Source organism: Oreochromis aureus, linkage group 12 (genome assembly GCF_013358895.1).
Source record: "Oreochromis aureus strain Israel breed Guangdong linkage group 12, ZZ_aureus, whole genome shotgun sequence".
NCBI classification, from domain to species: domain Eukaryota; kingdom Metazoa; phylum Chordata; class Actinopteri; order Cichliformes; family Cichlidae; genus Oreochromis; species Oreochromis aureus.
The window spans coordinates 5152495-5171192 of record NC_052953.1 but is presented as its reverse complement, the minus strand read 5'-3'; the positions used below and the strand labels follow the sequence as shown (position 1 = coordinate 5171192).

The 18698-nt window shown below is 40.2% G+C and overlaps 1 protein-coding gene across 1 annotated transcript in view; it reads right to left on the bottom strand.

The window, feature by feature from the left end:
- Window positions 1-18698, bottom strand: part of fras1 (Fraser extracellular matrix complex subunit 1) — a 303563-nt gene that overhangs the window by 191633 nt on the left and 93232 nt on the right. The window contains exons 3-7 of the mRNA XM_039621075.1: window positions 16353-16460; window positions 10588-10680; window positions 7993-8152; window positions 3898-4031; window positions 3007-3090 (exon numbers count right to left, since the gene is read on the bottom strand). Of these exons, the coding sequence (XP_039477009.1) occupies window positions 3007-3090; window positions 3898-4031; window positions 7993-8152; window positions 10588-10680; window positions 16353-16460 (579 nt within the window). The remainder of the gene's footprint in view (window positions 1-3006; window positions 3091-3897; window positions 4032-7992; window positions 8153-10587; window positions 10681-16352; window positions 16461-18698) is intronic.

Genomic DNA, 18698 nt, shown 5'->3' with positions numbered 1-18698 from the left:
GCGCAAAAAATGGGACCGCTGTCTTAGAGGAGGGTGTGCTTGATCTGCAACACTTAGGTGGGTAGCACATGAATGCTAAAGTTTCCCACCAGAGCACTGCAATGATATCACTTTAGCTTTTTACTGGTGTAAATACAGTAACGCAATAATCTAAAATCATAGTTCTTTGATCTTCCTTGGTCTGTTGTAACAGGTATTTAAAACAGTGAGCAGCATGTTAAACTACACTTTTTCTACAATATTGTTATTGTAGGGGCGATCGTGGCTCAAGAGTTGGGAGTTCGCCTTGTAATCGGAAGGTTGCCGGTTCGAGCCCCAGCTTGGACAGTCTCGGTCGTTGTGTCCTTGGGCAAGACACTTCACCCGTTGCCTACTGGTGGTGGTCAGAGGGTGTTCGGCAGTCTCGCCTCTGTCAGTGCGCCCCAGGGTGGCTGTGGCTACTATGTAGCTTGCCATCACCAGTGTGTGAATGGGTGGATGTCTGGATATGTAAAGTGCTTTGGGGTCCTTAGGGACTAGTAAAGCGCTATATAAATACAGGCCATTTACCATTTGTTATTGTTTCCAATGTTAATCAAAAAAGCAAAAACACAAAACATACACAGAAAAGGACAAACAGCTCTTATGTCATTTGGTTATTATTATGTTACTTGGTCAGCTATATCCTTCACAAACTCTGCATTTAGTGATCGATGATGGTTTCACACGCATCCATTTAATTTGTACCTTCTTTATAAATTTCTGACTCCCTTTCAGAGAAAACATTTGCTTGTGCACTATGTTGTCATGATACCAAAGGAATGTTGGTATCATGTCTGATGTGTTTAAGATCCTAAATGTATTATCTGTTTAAATTTAGGGTCAAATTCTGATTGTCTGAAATGTCAGATTAACTTCCTTCCTCCTTCACACTAAACTGCTCAATTAAATATTGATTATAGCCCAGAGGATGCAAATTATTTCATTATTTAAGGCATCAAAACCCTGTGAGGCACACTGTAGAGCTCTTTGAACAAAACTTGCATGAAACTCTCTTTAGTATGCATGCGTATTACAAAGTGTATAATAATGATCTATATCACAGAGGTCTAAACTACTTCACTGTCTTCTGAACAACCAGGCTGATTAAAGGAGGGCACAATAAATAGCTTTTGGGATGCATAATGTTAATAAAGTCTTACGTATCTGGAATCATGTGCTGTATCAGGCTTACAGACACACTTATTTACATTTCACATAACTTCGTCCACATTCACATTTAGAGGATTTCTGCACCAACTATGGAGACTTTTAACAGTCACCACTGATCCCATGATCGTGTTAAAATTTTGAGGGTAAAAGCAAAAACGATGCCCATTATAACCTATTATAATGTGTCCTTTGATCTTTTTTGCCTTTGTGAAGTTTAGCTTGTACCACAGAGCAGGTTAAACATACTCAGGACATTTTGAGTTTAAGTGATCTAATAAAGTTGGTTATGACCTTGACAGGCCAACCCAGGGTTTATAGTGCAGATACAAGTTCACATGACAGTATGGCGAACCGCAACATGGACGGAAATGCTAGCTGAGGAGGTCAACATTCACAAAGTGGATCAAACTATAATATTAAGAACAGCACAAGGAGGTAAACACATAAAACTGAAAGAAGTGTGATTGAGAGAGGAAACATTGAACAGTATGTACAGTATTTTTTTTAAAAATGCTGTATGAATGTGTTTGAGCTTTATTCTGTACTGGAACACACAAATAAGTCTATTGGAAAGCCGTCAGTATCACAGCTCTCTGTCATTAAGACAGTGGGTGAGATGAATGTGAGACGATTTTAGCTTCTTTCAGCTGCATCACTGATGGTGTTAAAGTGTCTAAGTACATAATTCAAACACAGGATTAGCCAACCAACACATTTTACATAAGGTAAACAAGTAAGGCTTGCTGTAGGTGTTTTATAATCATATCACTATAGAAAAATAAAAAGCCTTCTTCTATTTAATGTGCTTTTCAATATTTACTGATCTCTCAAAGTGCTTTGAGTACAAGTCACATTTAAACATATATTCATCAATTTCTACCACTTCTAAAATCTCATATCTATGGCTAATTAAGAATTATTAATTAACCTAGCATGCATGTCTTTGTACTGTTGGAGGAAGCTGGAGTACTGGAGGAAACCCACACATGCCACACAGAAAGGGGTTTGAACCAGGAACCTGATTGCTGTGAGCACCAACACATCTAACCACTGTGCTGCCCTCTCCCTTATAAATAAAGTGTATAAATGAAAAATGGACACTGGAAATTGTGAGATTGGATTTTTACCATTAATGTGAGAATTAGAAATTCTCACAAAGCTCTGTTAATTTTTTCTTTTGTTGTCATGTATACTACACGTGTTTTACACACACACACACACACACACACACACACACACACACACACACACTAATATGTGTCTATGTGCAGATGTGGAGGCACTCATGTGTGGACTGTATAGCTACTCAGTTAGGTAATCGACACCAGAGGCAAAGCATCACAATTCTTTCTCTTATCCATCAAGATGACGCCAACATGAATGAGAGTGTGTGTGTGTGTGTGTGTGTGTGTGTGTGTGTGTGTGTGTGTGTGTGTGTGTGTGTGGTAGAAAACGCAAACACACATTAGACAGAATGGGACATTCTGTGATCAAAAGAGAAAGTTGGTAGTGAGCGAGATGGGAGCATGTGCACTGCAAACACAGCAGGAGAGGAGAAGGAGGAGGAGGAGAGAGGAAGGCTCAGACTTTTCATGTCAATAGAGACATTCACATATTCACTGCATGCGTCATATTCTCACTCTCATCACAGATATTGTAATCAATGTTTCAGGTTTCAAAACTATAGATTTATGAGCCGTTATCAGCTGCCTCCAACACACAGAAGCTTTGTAAACCACAGGATTCACACAAATCTGCACAATAACAGGTGCATACACAGTACAAGCACAGTTTAAACACCCACAGGCTGCCTACCTGGTACTGTTTTCCAGCTGACAGACAAGGGTTGGACACACACTGGGGACAGCACTCTCCTGGCTGGATCACCAAGTTCTCGTGCTGAGGAAACATTGCACACATACAAGCACAAACCCTCTCAGATTAGCCGTTATTTCACTGTATTTGACAAAACAAAGGGCATATAAGCTTTGACAGTACTGTTAGCCCACCTGACATTTTAGCAAATACAATTACTAAGAGGTTGATAAGATGAATCTGATCATGAACTCCCTTAGCACAGAGCCAAACCACCTCGCAACAACTTCAAACCTTTCTTACTTGCATTTCTTTTTTCAACACACGAATATTTATTTAACCTGTGAAGAAATAAAAAAGCACTAAAATAGAATCACTAACATAGAAAAAAAGAGGTATCTGTAACCCAAGAGGCATACTGGAATTTAAAACAAGCTCATCTAATTTTTGTTTCTTTTCTAAGAATAGCTGAAATAAATATTCTACTTTTTTCGTGTATTTCGGGGTGTTTTCTGTGAGCGGTGGAAGAGTGGAGCAGGTGACTGATGCAGCGTGTGCAGGCCTGGTCTGTTGTGGTGAGAGTACAGGTGAAGGTGTCAGTGTTCCTATCCTCACCCATGACCACGAGCTGTTAGTCACCGAGAGTAAAAATACGACAGAAGCAGCGAAAGTGAGTCTGAGTGTCTGCACTTAGCTTTAGACTAGAAAGGTGGTGAGCTGAGGGATTTGGGAGGTAACAGAGGACATCTGACTAGGATGCATCCTATACACCTCCTTCCAAATCCTCCTTTTGATACAAGTAGGTAGGTTTACTGAATTAAAAAACAGTGACTGCCCACATGAAAATTAACGACCAAAACCTCTTAAAATTGTATGTTTCTGGAAACCTACCGGTTTGCAGGCCACTTGCTGACACTCTGCTACTGAACACTGGACCTCTCCATTGCTGCAGACACATCTGGAACAAAGGCTGGGCTTCCACTCCTCTCCATCCCTGTAAACGATCCCCTGCCAAGAGCAAGACTCTAACAAACACACACAGATAAAAACTAAATGAGTAAATAGTGTCAGGTAATGAGCTGACAGTTCAGGCATTGTTTGCATGCACACAGAGTGATTTAGAGTCAGGAGAGAAGAAACAAAGTAGTATCAAATTAGCTGCTAACCACTGGGATGCATCATAGCAGCTCAAAGACGTCATTACAGTCTCGATTAACCTTTCAGCTCTAATCTGGCTGCTCTGTGCAATCTATAAACTCAGGGTTTGTCACAACACATCTGGTCTGATCCAAGTATATGAGCGATATGTAAAAAGAGTTCATCTCCAGTAATCTACTGCATCTCTGACATACACCAATCTGATATTTGGATTGGGTATCGGTCCAATCCTCAATCAAAAGCAGAATCGGGCATGGGTAAAAATGGGCTGATCTACAGATACAGAAAGTTATACTCCTGGATGTATCTGTTTGTGCCTTTAGGTCAAGCCTGATGTTGCCTTACATATTAAAGAACTACTCCCAGTCTATTCCTCAGAGTTAGCAATGCAGCGTATTTATTTAGCACTGATAGCACTGCTCAGTACTCAACAGTTTCACTATATCCAGTAATTAAAACATCATTCAATCAGCTGTAAGAAAGGCATTTAAACGGATACCTGACTAAGAACTGCTTTGCATTTTTATTGCTGTTTCATGTGGATGGATACATCTTTAGCATTTAAGCCTTTGGACATTGGGATTAATTAATCATGCCTTCGTGAAGCTAATACTGCGGGAAGAATATTTTAATAACTTGTAACCTTTAGGTTTTGGAAAATAATGCAGTCACACGAATCACCGTTGGCATGAAGTTTTCAGAAAGAAATTTGAGTCTGGAGCGGCTCGACAAAAAACTGTCAGGGCCCGGTCAAACTAAGGAGTACTGATGAAAAACTAGGGTTTTGAAATTAGGAGATGATAAAGTTTGAGGTTGAGTGGTCATGCAGCCTGTGTGCACTGTTTTAATACTGAAGTGTTTTCTCTTTACTTAGTGGTTTTTATTCAAAGTCATTAGTTAACCTGCTGCTGGCGGACGCCTGAGGTCTCGCTCAGTCTAGGCGAGGCAAAGCATCACTGTCAAGTAATGAGAGTTTGTTCCTGTGTGGACAACAATTACCTGCAGTTCTCACCTAAATGCATTCGGTCGGCAGATTCATATATTCAACTTTTTCAAGTTTTAACTTAGTTTTGGAAACAGATACTGCAAAAGGATACAACACTTTATACATTTAATGAAGGTTTGCATCTGAGGAGCTACAGCAACATTCACATGTGGTGCAGATGTTGAGAGACATTTTACATAATAAAGATAGAGGCTGATTCACATGAGTCATTTGTTTACTGCAATATATTTTTCATGTTTTAGCAGAAGAGTGTGCAGCAAGATAAACAGGTGCCAAATATTAAATTGCAGACAATTAAGTAGAAAGCATGAATGAATTATGGGATTTGTGTTATGTGCATCATTCAAATATTTTTCTGTAACTGTAATATTTCGTCTTGATGCATTCTCAATCATCCAGGAAAGTAAATCTCCAAAAGTTGAATCTGTTCATCTGGACGTAGCGTTTTGTGGGAGAAACGTTTCGTCACTCATCCAAGTGACTTCTTCAGTCTCAGCTGACTGCAGGTTTCCCCAAACCTTATAAACAGTACATTTGCATAATGACTGAAACCAGCCCACTGAAGGAACAATGGGCTGTGAGGTCAGTTCCTTAATCATAATTATGCAAATTCCCATGACCATTGATCAACAACCACTGACCAAAACCCACTGATCAAAGAACACTGATCAATGGCCATGAGTACCATTCACAGAGAGTTGAGGAATGGCTGCAATCACAGCATTGTAAGATGGCGAAGAGCGTGCCCTTAGGCCCCTCCTCGATTCAGAGATGGTCTTTCCTTTTCACGTAAATGGCCTCCTTGACTCCGCGCTCAAACCAGCGTTCCTCCCTGTCCAGGATGTGTACATCCTCATCGTTGCAAGAGTGTCCACTGGCCTGTAGGTGTAAATAAACTGCAGAGTCCTGGCCTGATGAGGTTGCTCTTCTGTGTTGTGCCATCCACTTCGCTAGAGGTTGTTTGGTTTCCCCGATGTATAAATCCTGGCAATCCTCCTGCACTTAACAGCGTACACTATGTTACTCTGTTTGTGTCTTTCAGTGGGCTGGTTTCAGTCATTATGCAAATGTACTGTTTATAAGGTTTGGGGAAACCTGCAGTCAGCTGAGACTGAAGAAGTCACTTGGATGAGTGACGAAACGTTTCTCCCACAAAACGCTACGTCCAGATGAACAGATTCAACTTTTGGAGATAACTGTAATATTGTTTTAACTTTATATTTAAGGTTGTAACAGTAAGGTTCAAAGTGTCACGGCAGTATTTGTGTTTCAGATCTTGGTTTAATATTCTTTTGATGATTGTTATTCCTCCCTTTGGTTATCTTTCGTTTATGCTTAGTGATCTTAGTTCTTCCTTCCTTAGTATTTTTCTTAGCCTGTGTTTAGTCTCTGTCCCCATGTTTTCTCTGTGCCTGTCCTGGGCCCACATGTTTAGTCACCCTTGTCTCTATGTTCCCTCTGTTACAGAGTCAGTCATGTGTCAGTGTGAAGCCCGTGTCTCTGAGTCTGTGTCCTTGCGTATGTGTCGTGGTTTTTTTTGTCATGGTCCCTGAGTCGGATGAGTCAGTGTTTAGTGATAATTAATATTATCTTGTGTTTTAGTTTATTCTGGTTATGTTTTCTGATTTCTAGCTCCAAGGTTTTGGTTTCCTTGTTCTCTCTGTTTTCAGTTCAGTCACGTCTCTGTGTAAAGCCTGTGTTTCTTAGTCTGTGTCTTTGCATGTGTGTTAAGTTTCCTGTTTTATTGTGAAGGTCCGTGTCTTATGTTAGTGTGTCTGGTTTTGTTTCCCCTTGTCTCGTCAGCTCTGATTTCTCCCAGCTGGGTTTCCCTCCTGTCTCCCATTCCCTGATTGCTCCTGTGTGTATTTAAGCCTTGTGTTTCCTTTTGCTTGTTGCTGGCTCGTCTGTTTCCTCTGTGTTTCTTCTAGTGGTTTTCCCCTGCATGTCTTACCGTGAGTTTAGGTTTCAGTTTCTTTAGTTAGATTTTTCCCAGTTTAGGTTATTGCTTAGTTCCTGTCCTCGGCACCTCCGTGTCAGTTTGTTATTTTCACCTCGTTTCAATAAAAGTTCACCATTGCACCAAAGTCAGTGCCTGCATCTTGGGTCCTTCATAAACTCCACACGGCTTGCCAGTTTTCTTTGATAGTCCGTGTCCTATGTGTAGCCTGCTTTGCTTCCTGTGTCTCGTTATGTCGGATTAGCCCCAGCTGTGCTTCCCTCCTGTTTTCCATTCCCTTGTTACCCCCTGGTGTAAGTCGCCCTGTGTTTTTCCTCTGTTAGTTGTCATGTTGTACCCTCACTACGCTGTTTCTCTTCCCTCTGTGTGCCAAGTAATTCCTAGTTCCCAGTTCATTTTCTAGTGTTCTAGTTTCGAGTTTTGTATTCGCACTAGTAATTTCCAGCAATAAAGTTGCCGCTTTCAGTTAAATTTCCTGTGTGTGAGTCCTTCGTTTGGGTCCTGCATCCTGCCTGCCACACAGCAAACCATGACACAAAGAATGTGACGCATCTGCAAAGTCTTTCTTTTTCATTTTCCCCTAAAAAAATAACAATAAAGAAATCATATTCATAGTCACCACCACACAGTTTTGCTTTGTTTGCATATATCGTATCCATCCTACCCATTTATAGATGCCCTTTCAAAGATATCTAAAGATCAATTATTGTCTAAATTAATTAAAAGAAGCAAACAATTTCCATGAGATGCACTAATTTTTTCATATGTCTACACAGAGTTATGATCATTTAAAAGAAATCTTTGGGAAAAAAGCGGTACCTACAATCTACAAAATACACTGTGTTAGTCCTAATTTAGCCCTCACCTCCATTGCTGCCACACTTGGGGCAACACTCCCCGGCTGGGGTGAACAGGCTTTGATCCCCGGGACAGGTGAGATGCGGGCAGGGGTGAGTGGTGCAGGATACGCTCCCTCCGGAGCAAGTACACACTGAACAAGGCGAGGGACTCCACTGACTGTCATGCTGTGGAAATCAAAGAAAGCAAGTGACAGTTACACAGAGAAAGACGAGGAAACAGCAGAGAGACAGTGGCAAGAGGAAAGCTGTTTTCTTTCTGTAAACGTGACGACTTTGTAAGACTAAGCCTGAGTGACAGACGAGAGAGCAGAGTCGCAGAGGGGGAGAAGATCTTCAGAAAAAAGAGAGACCATGAGAAGAAGCGATAAGGAGCAAAAACCTGATTAAAATATAAGAGGGTGTATGCGAATGTAGATATGGAGGCACGCTGTGAAAAGGCATTACCTTAACATTTGAACGCTGACATGCATATATCTAATTCAAGTTTGTACTAAACTTTAAGTTGACGACAGCTTTTTGACTGATAGCTAAACTGCAGAGCTGTAAGCCTGTTGGCGATTTTCCCAGGCTTTTCTTCACATATGTATAAAAAAGTTATTACTTCAGGCGAGTGTATGTTCATGTAAACCATGAAGATGTTTCTTTTCTGTGACTGACAGAACGGGATACATGAAACAGTCAGTCTGACGTATTACAGAGACTTCGATATCCATCTGTTATACATCCATTTGTGGATACTGTGGAAGACCAGAGCGGTTCTTTCACTTTAAATGAGATATCAGCAGGTCCATCATGCCTGCAGTCATAATGATAGAAGTTAAGATCTGATTTCTCTCATTTTCAGAGGTGTCAGGCTGAGAAACCTGCATGAAATCCTTCTTAAACTTTTGTAAAACACCTAATTAGTCTTAGTTGTAATGAAGCATTTATCCAAATTCATTTTCACCCCAGGAAGAAGTCTGTGGCAAACAATTAAGAACTTTATAGTTTTACCAGCCAGGATATTTTCCCCTTATTTTCAGTACTGAGAAAAAAATCGACCAGTGATGTACTGAATTAAAATTCTGAATTATAGCTCTTGCAGAGCGACAGTTCAAACTCAGAAAAGTGAATGCTGTTATACAAGTATGATCATCCTGTGTGACCTTGTATTTCTGTAAAAAAGGAAGAAGTCAACAGTTCCAAACTGTGTCTCCTGGAAAAGGAGCAGCAGCAATGCAATGTTACTCTTTGCCCTTCAAAGAAGATGCAGCAAAACTCTTAAAATGCTATTACTCCTCTCCAAAACTCATCTCTCCTCTCGCTGTTCAGATCCATGTCAAGTGCTACATCACCAGGCAAGCAATGCCAACAAACTCTTTAAAATCATTGCCAAGAAAGACCCGTTTCTCTTCAGGCCATTTACTATCCAAAATGGCAGCCAAAAAGTCATTAAACTAGAGGGCACTTGATGGAAAATGAAACAGCCAGAGTTGCTTTTGTCAGGGGGAGAACACTAGCATTAGTTTTTTTGGAAGTGACTGAGGAGTTGGGTATTGAAGAGCAGTTACAAGTTCCAAACTCATCAGTGTAAAATTATTGATATGAGCCTCTAAATGAGGGCAGAGAAGGAAACAGCAGGTTCCAAAAGATAAAAACAACTTTATTGAACTAATAAAAAATGAAATAAAACTGAAGTTGTTGCTGTGTTTGTTTCCAAACAGTCAGACACTGGGAGGCATGTCTAAATAACCGAGTCAGGCTGACCTGTCAGCTTTGTGAAAACACGGGATTAGACTTCACTAATTCTTATTGCTCATAAGTGATATCAGAGACAATATGAGCAAAATCTAATTGGTTCAAAACCTCAATTTGGGGCAAATGCAAAACATTTTAAACCATTTTTATTAGATTTGACTGGCAATTCTATGCAAGTCCCTCAAATAGCTACAGCATGTCGACATGAGTCTACAAAACTCTACCTGGCACCTACCAGTGCATGAGCTGAATGACTTTGGTTGGTTCATGCAGAACATTTTTTACTTTTTGAGTAACTTTGATAATATTTTTAAAAAGAAAAGGGTGGCATAGAAGACAAAAACAACATCAGCACAACTATAAATGATTACTGGGCATGTGTCACGGTTCAGGGTCGTTGATGACTGCTTCATGTGTTCTTCTTTAGTCTAATTCATTTTTGTCCCTCGTTGCCTTTGAGTTTAATTCCTCCCTCAGTGTATTAAGTTGATTCATGTGTTTTCTCCACGTAGTTATCTCACGTCTTGCTTTATTTCTTAATTTAGTGTTCCTTGTTAGTTTTGTTTCCCTTGTCTCGTCGTCTGGGATTTAGTTCAGCTGTGTCTTGTTCTCCCCAGGTGGTCTCCATTTCCCTGATTGCCATTCTGTGTGTATATATAATTGATGCTTCCCTTTATTCTTTGTCACAGGGTCTTCTCCTCTTGCTTTGCTGTTTTCTAGCTCTAGTGTTTTAAAATTTTAGCTTTCGCATTTTTGTATTGTTGTCATCAGCTGATCTATAGCTGCTGCATCCTGGTGTAAACATTTCAACCCTGAATAAGTTGTATGGTGAAAGAGAAGCAGCCATTTTTATAATCACTTACTCCATAGATGACTCCTTCATACTGGCAGGAGCCCTGGGATGAGGAGGCGCATTCTGGACAGCACTTGTTGGCGGGGATCCTCAAATGCTCGCCCTTTTTAAAAGACACACACATGAATAGACTGACAACAGGAGAAAACACACTCAGAAACTCTATCAGAAAGAGGAAATGAGTTAACCAGCATGGATACATCACATTTCAAATATACAGCCTCTCGATTTCCATGAAAATTAACTGACATGCAACACATCAGTGCACAGAATAATGATTCAATGAAGACTATCAGGAGCACACAGCATGTGGAGTGGAGGTAGTAAAACACATGCAATACAGATTCGCCACAGAGTCTTCTAACTGCGCTGCCCATTCACACTAATTGAGGCCGGCTGTGCAGCAGGAAGAGAACGTGAAAGCAGCAAGAGCCAGACGCGGAGCCCGTTAGAGATTTAGGTGATGTTTATGGAAGTGATATGGAAACAAAAAAGGAGGAGGTGAGTGCGATTTGTGAAAGGGAAGAAAAAAGATCCCCCAGAGCTTTCAGAGTGTGTTTTTCCAATTGAAAAATGGTGGGGGAAAAAATCAAATAGAGCTACACTGAAGCAGCATGAAAGACAAAATTGCATACAAAGACCCGGAAGAATGACAAATCAGTGTAGAAGTAACAAGGGGGCGAAACAAATAGATGGAAATTGAGCTGTGGAGCAGGTAGTACTTCTCCCCAAATAAAGAAAAAGACAGAGTTCATATCTTAGCTGAAGCTCGCCATTAATCACCCAGCAGCACACAAAATCTTAAAGTAGAAACAAGCCCCCGAAGTGAATTTTAACAGCGTCTTCAAACTTCATCTGTCACAATGGCCGAATCGTGCAAATAAAATAAACATTATAATATGAAGCTCCTGGATGTTTTCATATATCTGGATTCTTGTTTCGGTGTCTCCTCTCCTGAACTTTTCATCTTTTTTGGTTTGTTTCAGTCCCCCGAGCTTTTCTGTCTGCTGCTTGAAATTTAATCACCATAATTGAATTTGATCCAATTTGAGTTTTATTGGTGCAAACAAACAGAGACGGTTCAGGATCAAACAGAACAAGAGTTCATTTGTCACTAGAGTGATGCTTTTGTTCAATAGTTAAGGCTCTGCTTTTGCAGAAAAAGAAGCAATTACAGCACGTAGGCTTCTCTAAAACACTGAAGAGCAAATCCCTGCATGATTATAAAATAAATGGCTCTGCACACACTCTGTCATTTCTTTAGGAATAGTATCAAGATTATTTTGCATTAATGGCAGTTTTTCCAGTTAATTGTTTACACAGAATTAGACTGTATTTGAAGGGAAAATGCAACTTTCCAAAATTTGAGAGATTTGCCAGTTCTCTGAAGAGGACATCATGTGCTGTGACTGATGCATGCATCTGCTGAGGAGTTTTAGAGCAGTAACATTCGGAAAGCCTTCATCATTTAGGCCACTGTATTTTAAGAACTTGTGCACTCTTTAAACATGAAGTCAGACTTTAACCAGCAGTGGTTGAAGTGGGAGCTACAGCATTTTTTTACTTGGACATGCAAAATTCACTATCACTTCCTGCTGTTGTAGCCCGCCTGTCTACCACAGGAGAACAGCTGACTTGTCCCCAGCACAACATGAAAAATGTTCAGTGAAACTAAGAAGTTGTTGGCTTGGATTTCGAGTATAATCCAGTAATTTAACTGAGTTTCCTGACAGTGTTTCAAAGTCTTTACTGTGCAGCTCAGGCTTTCAGCACCATCTGTCTCATGAACCGTGGGCTCATTGGAGGCCGGCGGAAACAAAAGCAGCACTTCAGTCTTGAGCTCTTCACACATCTTTGCTCTGAGTCGACAAACTGCAGCTGAACTGTGAGATCCTCTCAATGTGATTAATTCAGCAGTGATGTTACCAACCAGCTTCAAAAAGTCGAGAGTGCAGCCGAGTCCCGTATCTTACAGGAAGATCATGTGGCCGTGGGAGCAAATGACAGGCGTGTCATTCTTTGCTAGCAGTGCTCAAGATGAGAGGCGAGCTCATTAATTAGTGTCGCAGGTTTGGGCAACGCAAGCTTTTGTCATCCTCTTATAAGCAAAATAATCATAAATGCAAATGAAATACACACGTGCACGTTAACCTCACAATCGGTCGCTGTAGCGAGCTGGCTCCTGATCCTGGAAACAACACTGAGATGCTGTGATAATAAATTGTCTGCTATCCAGTGATCTCGAGGCGTTTTAAGAGACACATTCAGAATGTATGAAACTCATTTCTCTAATGTTTCCTGAATGCTGTGGCCGTCCTATTAATCATCTTTATAAGCTCCTGTATCCGTTAACAAACTTGCATATTTAAAAATGCCTTCATACTATACAATAAAGTAAAATACCATAAAACAAAAAGAAATGCCACGATGTTTTCTTGGTTATCTTTCAATTGTGCAAATTACATCTGTCTAAATGACTGACGTCATGGTCTCTGAGTCAGGCACTCTTGGAGTTTCTGTTCAGAGGTTGTTTATTGTCCTCGTTTTTGTAAAATGAATTATGTTCAGGTTTTGTTCCTTGCTCCATTCCTCTTTAAACCACCTTTTAAACTGTTTAAACTGCACAAAAGCTTCACATGTTCCCAGTCACATTTGGCTCCATGCAGTCAGACACTCATATTTCCACATGCTGTGGTGCCTCTTCATTACCCGCGGTGCCAGTGAGATACAACTAATATCTCAGTCTTAACACTACTAAGATCAATAACCTGAACCTGATGTCTGCTTTCAATTCTACCATTTTGTTATAAAAGAGAAGGTCAGAGTGATTGCATTAATAAATGGAAAACATTTCCTTTCACTGTTATCTGAGTCATAAAAGGTGAACAAAATGTTTAAAAAAAAAAACTATAACCATTCCCAATGGCAAAAAATAAACTGTTAATAGTTTTAAATAGATTTAAAATAAAAAACATGAATAATTTTCAGATTATAGACTGAGTAGAACATATTCAGTTTTTTTCCCTCTATGCTCTTTTTCTGACTTCCTTTGGAAGCTAAAAAACGTTCATGCTCCACACTTTCTATTAGCCATTAACATTTAAAAAAAAGGTTTCAAATCAAAATGTATTCAACAAAAGGTCCTGTAGTAGCATCAGCAAACTCTTGTTATTTTATCGGAAAAATAATTTTGTCATCTTTGTTACGCCTCACGCGATTTGATAACAGCGGCTTAAAAGGGATAAAACCCACAGTGTCATCATCCGCTGTCAGTTCGCGCTACACAATATGCGGCTTTAAAAGACAGTGAGAGGACGCCTTTGCAGATCGAGGAAAGCTGATTAACCCACAGTGTTGAACGTTGCGGGCATTTAGTTATGCGTTTTAGGAAGGTCAAAGTCGGGGGGGGGTTAAGCTTGCAGATAATGGCTTTGGATTTTAAAAGAAAGCCCCATAATCGGAGACTGTCAGATGATAAAATCTCTGCAGCTTTTTTTTTGTTTAATCAGTGTAGGTGAGAGGAAGTCATATTACAAGAGGTTTTTAAATGGAGAGGGAGCGCACAGCTCGCTGAGCATGATGACTAATTTTTAATTAACATTGGATTGCCAGGCAGCAGAGTGGAATTCATTAGACATTGATTGTTGCCTTAGCTCAGAGTTGGGATTGAATTTGATGCCGTCACTGCAGGTTTGATGTTTAGATCACATCTGAGAAGAAGCACGGGAGAAAACATTTTTGACAATGTGTCCATGTGAATTAAAATAGGCCCAAAGAAAAGGTGCTGGGACGAACGCTCACTGAACATTCGTCATTGTGCCAAATTAAATGGTGCAATTGCCAGACTCGGCTGCACAATAGTCTGCCAGTTCATGAATTCTTGTTGTAAGGGCACCGCACAAAGGAAAGTGATTTAACAGGTCCTTGAAAGTGGATCTGCGCTTGTAAAGAAGGAGATAAAAGGAAATAAAAATATCACAAAGCAAAGGTGAAGCTCCTGAACTTCCAAGGCCACGGATTTAAATCACTATCAAGAATTCCATTTGTGATCATTTAAAAATGCAAAACCTTCACTTGTGGTGTAACACTCTGCAATACTGAGAGCCTTTTCACAACCCATGAATGTGGTGAATGCACTGTGCGCTGCTATTGCTATATAAACGAGGAGGAAAACACAGTTTGACTATTTTCATATTACCGTCTATTTTCAGTCCCGTCACATTAAGACCAACAGACGGCTCTCTTTAACTTTCTGGATGTTTCTCCTGATCTTTTTATACTGCTTGTCTAGCTAGTTTGTCTCTGCTTGACGAATTGCATTCCAGCACTGGGTGCTTTATATCTCAAAGGCCATGCACACAGGAAAAGACCAGCAGTCACCCGGCAACTATGTAGATGAAATTCAGCATCTTGTAGAGATGACAGCTGAAATAACGTTTGTCAATATGTGGATGGGAAATGACCAATCCAAACTTTAAGACGAAGTTAGGGCTTAATATGAATTTCAATAGGAGCATTCATACTGGTGACTAAAACACGACACCGATGCTGCTTTCGTACCTAAAAAAAATTTGGGGAAGGAAACATAGAAGTGGGTAACCAACGTAGTTTAATGACTCGAAGATTGTGATTTGTGCCCCATTTGGGAGATTTATTTTAACAGGTTGTAACAGTAACAATTGTGTGGTGTCTCTTTAAGACAACCTAAGTTAATATTTAGTGATGTCACAAGTTTGTGCCACCGCCCTCTGTAGAGTGTGGGAGAAACATGCTTGCACATGGACGTATGGACTGAGATGAGCCTCATTTCTTCACCTCCCTAACTCAAAGTAACATTGTATGAACACTGCTGGCTTCATGTATGATAAGACAGCAGCTGAATTCCCAGTACCAGTGTCATCGTGAGTTTTTACTGTCATGCTAAGTGTTTCTGCCGCCTCCTCTCAGCCACTGAATACAACCCATGTTGTATTCAGGTCATTGAATTTCTGTTTACTTCTGTTTATGCACCAAAACTACTTTGTTAGAAGTTAAAAAAAATCTGAAATGGGATCAAATACACCAATCACACCACCAACTGCACGAATACAGTGTATGCTCAAGTATGACTGCCGTGGGGTCCTCATCATTTATCCTTTACTGAAGTCTCACTGCACCACGGCACTAACACCTGTTTGTATCTCTGAGATTTTAAAGAAATGTCAATGTTTGATGTCTTCTTAGTCCTCAGTTATGCGAACTAGCAACTACACAATTTTAAAGTTAGCATAAATTTTAAGATGAATAAATTAGCTAGCATTAATTACTTGCACAAATTGAAGATTTCACACCAATATAATAATGTTAATAACGTTTGCTTATTTCTGCTAACAGTCCGAGTCAGACTGCAGTTGTTTGGACACAGCTCGTCTCCCAACAGGCGATCCTACAATCGCCTTGTGATAAAGATTGATCCTCCAGAGGTTGTGGGTGTTGCAAGCTCGACCTTTGACCGAGCAGCTATTTGCTACAACCACTTGCGATTGTCTCTGACTGTGAAAAATTCAATGCAATCACCTGGAAAGCCCCAATTTTTCATAGCTTCAGCGAAGTTGTTGTCTTATTTTCGCTCTAATATAAATGAGCCATAACCCAAAAACCAGAAGCTAAAGCTGCCATGTACCAAACAACATTAGATAACATCGCTAGGTAAACTGATTGATTGCTCACCTGGACATAATAATTGCAGGGGACAAAAAGAAAAAGTGCATATTTGTCAAATGTAAAATATCTCACCCTCTGCAGGTCACAGTGGGGGTTGGGACAGTGGGTGGGCCCACAGATGGCCACATCACCATAGCAGGTACACTCCTGACAGGACTGCGGCCTCCATGACGTGTTGTTCTGTCGAGACAAAGATTGAAGCAGATATTAAAAATCACCGAGGCCACGCTTGGTTTATCGCTGCAGAAAAACAACATCACTCTTTTAATCGTCACCATATTTAAACACACCAACAAGTCATTTGACGTTGACAGCTGGGGCAGAAGACTCCAACACACAGGCCTCTTTGTACATAATAATCTAAGAGAAAATGTTTGCTTGGCTCACTCACTCGGAAATTTCCAGGTCTGGGATTGAAAAAAATAGAATAATAATAATTAAACTATCCTAAGGGACTTTACTTTCGACTAATTGGCACAAAACTAGGTGGTAATTGAGCATCACAAATACAGAACACGAATATGAAATGAGGGCGAAGAAAATGTAATTTAAGCTGCATGTTTGGGGGAATCGCACCTCTTTAGCTCACTGCAGCAGTTTGTATGAGATCCATGATTATGGAGCAAGGTTTTACTGCTGCAGTTTACAAAATGCGAGCACCACCATAAGAAAACCATTTCACACTTTGAACTCTTATCATCCTTTACACTTAAGGTTGTAAAACACTGAGGGATTTCTACTGCAGGCAGTGTGAAACTACTTCTGTGTTGATTAAAAGCCTCGAACACCATGGCCAACTAGACAATGAGATAGGGCTAAAAGGCAGAAAAGTTAGAGATCAGCTCTGCCAGCTGGCTTCACCCTTTTGGATGCCTGCTATTTGTCAATAGCTCATAACACCTAGCTGACGATGTCTTAGCTTAAAGCCAAAATGAAATCAATATTCCAGTGCCTGCATATGCCCCCATATATCATCTTACAGCACATAAATCCGATTTAGCCAAATGATTAATAACCCACTCATGACGGGAGTGTCCACGGGCAGATGTGGCTATGAGGTGGAGCCTTCATGGAGAGCTGGGGTGACTCTCCATCGCAAAGGCTTTGCTTCATTTAAAATGGTAATTAAAGCTGGGCTTGCATTTGTATAATGGTCTTATTTTTAGGATCATCAGTAGCGAACAAGGCGAGGCAAAAAGAAGGAACTGCAAAGGTTACTGCAGGCTTGAATCTGGGGGCAAACCTCAGGACCACTTCATAACCAACAGGAAATCACTCACATCACGTCTAGATTTTGTTTACAAATGACATCCTTCCACATCAAAGTGCTGTGCTTAAAGCTTTAGACATACAAAAGACCAAATCGGATCATGCACCCTTCTTGCATATGAGACATTTATTTTTAAATGAGGAGCAGTCTTAAACTAAACTCACTATTCATCCATCCAAAAAGAAGACAACAGTGTTGCCATCAGAGAAGTGAACTCATCTTCACCGTTTCACTTCAAAAAATGTATTTATTGAAATTTAACAAGTATGATAACAAGTGTGGATGTGTAAAAGCAACAACACTTCCATAAACATTACCCATGCTGCAACCACGTATAAAAAAAAGAGGAAATTAGATAAAAGATATGACAACAAACTGCTATCTCATCTCATCATCAGTTGACAGAACACCATTAAATGCAGAAGACTAAATAAGATGGCTGCACACAGTTTTATAGCTTTATTTTGCACACACATCCAAGGTCAGTGATCTGCTCCATAAAACAGGGAGGTCTTACAGATTGTGAGGTGAAAATAACATGTTAAATACAGCCCCAAATTATGACCGGGAGCATTTATGGAACCATACGTGGCTAATTTAAACAAATATCAAGGTAAAAATCCACTAAGCCAGGTAACACAGCACGTTTTACACTTAGCTGTAGCTTCCAGGTCTGAAAAGAACTGTTGTTTTTCTAATGGCCTACAGAGGGCCAACTTCTCTGGATGCAAAAAGACTGGCTGCAGAGAAGTCTATGATTGTCTTTTGTTCTATGACCTCATTAAACCCCTTTCAGAACACCTACTTGGAAAAAAGTACTTTAAAAAGTAAAACACGAAAGAAAGTGATGCATTAAGCATGCAGTCAAATGTGGGAGTAGTTATAGGTCATGTTGAAAGACACACAGGCAGAGATGAGAGAGTAAAAATTTAATTAGGGACACAGCCAGTGGAGGTGAAAGACATACCTGGAGAGAGCATGTAAGTTAACGCGCTCCCTGTAGTGCAGATTGAACTATTTATGCATCTGCGTACATGTGTTTAATTGTGACTTTGTGGATGTGCAACTCTGCACAGCTGTGGCCAGATGTATAACGAGCTTTATGTGACGGCAAATGAGTCATGACAAATCTCTGCAAAGAGTATTAA